Consider the following 4,673-nt stretch of genomic DNA (forward strand, 5'->3'; position numbering starts at 1 on the left):
GGGGAGGAAGTTTATGCTTTGAGAAAAGAGAAAGAGAAAGCAAAAGAGAGGAAAGAGGGGAAAAAGTGAAAGAGAAAGAAAAAGTGAAAGAAAGAAAAAAGAGAGAAAGAGGAAAAAAGTGAAAGAGAAAGAAAAAGTGAAAGAGAAAGAAAAAGAGAAAGAAAAAGTGAAGGAGAAAAAGAGAAGGAAAAGAAAAAGAGAAAAGAAAAAGAGACAAAAAGAAAAAAGGGGAAAGAGGAAGAAAAATAAAAATAGAAAGAAAAAGATGAAGCGAAATAAAAATAAGAAAAACTGAATAGGCCAGACAGACAATACATTAAAAAAAAAAGGAAGGAAAAAAAAAAGGAAGGTTTTATTTGTAATTTGAGGGTTTGGACCTAGTTTTTTAGAATTTTGGAGCTTATATTGAAGGAAAGAAGAAGGTTGAAAAAAATCACAGGGGTAGAAAGTTAAGAGCAAATGGCCTGCTGATGTGTTTGTTTTCTAAGGGCAAAAAAACCCCAAACAACCAAAACCTAAATCAAACCAAACCAAAACCCCACAACAGCAACTCAGCTGGGTTTGGAATCACATTTTGCCAGTGGTAGTTGCAGATTCGTGCCCGAGGAGTACAAAGCAGTGCAGGCAGTGGTGGAGGGATGTTTCCTAACCAACAACCTGTGCTACTAGAAAGAGAGAGACCAACAAACAGTCCAAGGAAAGCACATTGCTGAATTCATGCCATTGCTTAAATCTGCTTAAAATATATATCCAAATGAATTTCAAAGGTGCTGGGAATCCCTGTGCCAACAGCAAATAGAGCTGACTGTGCCAGGACACTGTTACCTGCATAAAAGATTTGCTGCTTTCAGGCTAAAAGCCCCAAATATTTTTGGACAGAGACCCTTGTAATAAAGTTAGCAAAGCTTTAATTTCTGGTGGTATAATGCTTTGCTGGTTTTCCTGTGTGTGAATGGGTGGTGTGAAGAGGTCAGGGGTAAGAAAGCAAGACTGATTCCTTTCATGCTTGTAGCTGGCAATTATCTGTTCTGTGTTCTTCTGTTTAGATTAATTCTCTGTGTTATCTGCACATGGATGTGTGTGCCTGTACCTGAGACGTCTAGGTGCTCTTACACATCTATAGGGGTGATATGGGGGTGCATTGATGTGTAATAGCTAAATACAGAAGCCAATAGATGTATGCTGATGAAACCACGTGTGCTTATAGAGCATGTGTGTGCTTAGACATCCTGGCTGCTCTCTTCTAAGGAATAAAAAGGTGCAAATAACCAACCAGCCAACCCACCCACCACCAAACCAACCAGAAAAAAAACCCCAAAACCTAACCCCCTCCTCCAAATCAGCTCAAGACTTTTGCACTGTAACATTTGCTGAGCCTTCTTAAGCTGCACACAGGATGAAATCTGCTCCAAGCATCTGTTCACCCTGTTCTGCGGGACCCTATTCATGTCATGGGCCTTTCAGGCTCCAAGATGGATTCATAGGCTGGGTACTATTATTGTGTGTTTTCTCCTAACCTTTCAGGTCAGCTTCCAATAGACAGCTGGAAACGGCCTGTCACGTGGCCTTGGGGTGCCAATGTTCTGCCATAGGGGTGTCAAGACCCTGGTAGCCGGAAAAATCCTTTTGGGGAGTCCCAGAGATGCAGAAGACGACTTACTACGACAGCTCCACGCTCTTTGGGGGTTACTCCTACGGGGGTGCCAATGGGTTTGCTTACGAGGGTCCCCAGCAGCCCTTCCAGACGGCATCCCACGTGGAGAACGACTACCAGAGGTCCGCCTGCTCCCTCCAGTCTCTTGGCAACACAACCCCACACGCAAAAAGTAAAGACCTGAACGGGAGCTGCATGCGTCCAAGTTTGCCCCAGGAGCACCATCCGCCTCCCCCAGTCTCACCACCCCCAAACCCTGCCACCAACAGCACCAGTAGCAACAGCAATAACCAGTCGGGAAGCAGTAAAACTGTCCCCAGCAAAGCCAACCTCAGTGCAAACGCCAGCCTCACCAAGCAGATTTTCCCCTGGATGAAAGAATCGAGGCAAAACTCCAAACAGAAAAACAGCTCCCCCAGCACAGGTACACTGCTCTGCTTTTGTAACCCACCCCATCCCCCCCCATCAGCAAGGTAACAGAGTCACTGGTCAGAGTGGTCTTGTTGGGAGGGAGGGGAGAAATGGAGAGGGTCCAGAGAGGATCCTGGTGCTAGGCACAACCCCCAAGATTGCCATTCCTGCTTGAGGAGGGGAGATTTATGCTGGATGTTAGAAAGAAATTCTTTACAGTGAGGGTGATGTGACATTGGAGCAGCCCAGGCAGGTTGTTGATGCCCCCTCCCTGAAGCTGTTCAAGGCCAGGCTGGATGAGGCCTTGAGCAACCTGGGCTAAAGGGAGGTGTCCCTGCCCATGGCAGGGGGGTTGGAACAAGACCATCTTCAAGGTTCCTTCCAACCCAAACCATTCTATGAATCTATGAATTCTCATGCCCTGGCCAGGCTGTGCAGCCTACAGCACTGTCTGAACACATTTGGGTTATTTTGGGTTTCTTTTAAACGTACCCAGACCACCACAGGGAACTAACAACAAGGAGGTTGTGTGCACAGAGACGTGAAAACATGCATCTACCACTCAATGAAGCAAGGCTAAAGCAGAGCCCTTGTTCTCTCTCTAAACGTGGTTTAGTGGGCATGGTGGTGTTGGGTTGATGGTTGGACTTGATGATCTTAAGAGGTCTTTTCCAAGCAAAGCAATTCTATACTTCTGTGATCCTATAATCCTATGATTCTGTGATTCCATGATTCTATGATGCTGATTCTATGATTCTGAGTCTTTGATTCTATGATTCTGAGTCTATGATTTTATGATTCTATGACTTTATGATTCTGTGATTCCATGATTCTTCTCACCTCCCTGCATCCAGGCAGAGCAATCAACATGGTGCTTGGGTTGGGGGTGTGCATACAGAGAGCATGTTCTCCAACAGATGTATGCCCTGCTGTGCACATCCCTCTAACACCACCAAGAAGGAAAATCAGTGTGGATATATCACTACTCTGACAAATAGCTTCGTGTAAACTTTGTGGCACATGCCTGACTCCACCTTACTATAATTTATCTGTTTAATTTGTGTTTATCTCACCAAAAGGCAGGTGCTGATGGGGTTTGGTGCTGAGCAATGCACACAGGAATATTTGTGATGCACCAACACAAGAGCCAGGAACAAAACACCTCCCCGTGCTGACCTGGTGTTGGTGTTAATTGGCTTTGCAGTGGTTCCCCCTCCCTGTCCACCCTCCCTCCCTCCCTGCCAAATATTATTTTCTCCAAATTATCTGTTGGAAATAATCGACTCCTAAATAAATGGCCCTGGAATCCTTTTCTCCATGACATGATCAAATTTTCATAAAGCAGGGGCAGCTTTGGAGAACAGAACTCTTAATAAATGACATGATTATGGAGTGCAGGCTAATGTGAAGGGGTGAAGGAAAAGAGGAGGGGGGTGGTGGTGGTGGTGGTGGGGGGTCGAGCCCATATGCCTGTTCCAGGATTTATTAAGAAACGATGCATTCAATTTCTGCATGTAAGTAATTAGCTTTCATTTCATTTCGTGGCCAGCAGAAACCTGCAGTGGTGAGAAAAGCCCTCCAGGCTCCTCGGCCTCCAAGAGAGCCCGAACAGCCTACACCAGTGCTCAGCTGGTGGAACTGGAGAAGGAATTCCACTTCAACCGCTACCTGTGTAGACCTCGGCGCGTGGAGATGGCCAACCTGCTGAACCTCAGCGAGAGGCAGATCAAGATCTGGTTTCAGAACAGGAGGATGAAATACAAGAAGGATCAGAAGTCGAAAGGCATGGGGTCTTCTTCTGGAGGGCCTTCTCCCACCGGCAGCCCTCCCCAGCCCATGCAATCCTCAGCTGGGTTTATGAACGCCTTGCACACCATGAGCAGTAACTATGACGCCCCCTCACCGCCTTCCTTCAACAAACCCCACCAAAATGCCTATGCCATGTCAACTAACTACCAAAACCCCATCAAAGGCTGCCCTTCCCAACAGAAGTATGCCAACACCGCCCCCGAGTACGACCCCCACGTCTTACAAGGGAATGGGGTGGCCTACGGGACTCCCACCATGCAGGGCAGCCCCGTCTATGTTGGAGGTAACTATGTGGATTCTATGCCCACCTCTGGCCCATCCCTTTACGGCCTCAATCATCTGCCACACCACCAGGCTGCCAACATGGACTACAATGGGCCTCCTCAGATGCCCCCAAGCCAGCACCACGGACCGTGTGAGACCCACCCCACCTACACGGACCTTTCCACGCACCACGCTTCTTCTCAGGGCAGAATCCAAGAGGCTCCCAAGCTGACCCACCTGTGATAGGGAGCAGGGGCAGGCTCAGGTGAAGCGGATGGGACCCCTACTGTGGGGCCTAGGAGAAGGGAAGAGGGCAGGATGGGCTTCAGGAACATTTGTGTTGAACAGTTTTCTTCCTTTCTTTCTTTGTCAGGGTGATTGCTACCAGGGCGTTGTGCTTGCTGTTTGTATTTTTGGGGCTTCTTAGGCACAATTTCCAACCATTTCTGTATCTGCTGCCAACAGCAGCTCTCTCTCTGAAGAGATAATACCTCCCATGTTTCAACACAAATGCTTCTGAAACGGGTTTGGGGTA

The 4,673-nt window shown here is 47.4% G+C and overlaps 1 protein-coding gene across 1 annotated transcript; it reads left to right on the forward strand.

The window, feature by feature from the left end:
• Positions 1-1,642: 1,642 nt before the first annotated feature.
• On the forward strand, positions 1,643-4,381 carry HOXB3 (homeobox B3). Its single transcript, XM_054396417.1, has 3 exons — positions 1,643-2,069; positions 3,484-3,520; positions 3,628-4,381. The coding sequence occupies exons 1-3, from the start codon at positions 1,643-1,645 to the stop codon at positions 4,379-4,381; spliced, it is 1,218 nt and encodes a 405-aa protein (XP_054252392.1).
• Positions 4,382-4,673: the final 292 nt, after the last annotated feature.

This window comes from Indicator indicator, chromosome 37 (assembly GCF_027791375.1).
Source record: "Indicator indicator isolate 239-I01 chromosome 37, UM_Iind_1.1, whole genome shotgun sequence".
Taxonomy (NCBI): domain Eukaryota; kingdom Metazoa; phylum Chordata; class Aves; order Piciformes; family Indicatoridae; genus Indicator; species Indicator indicator.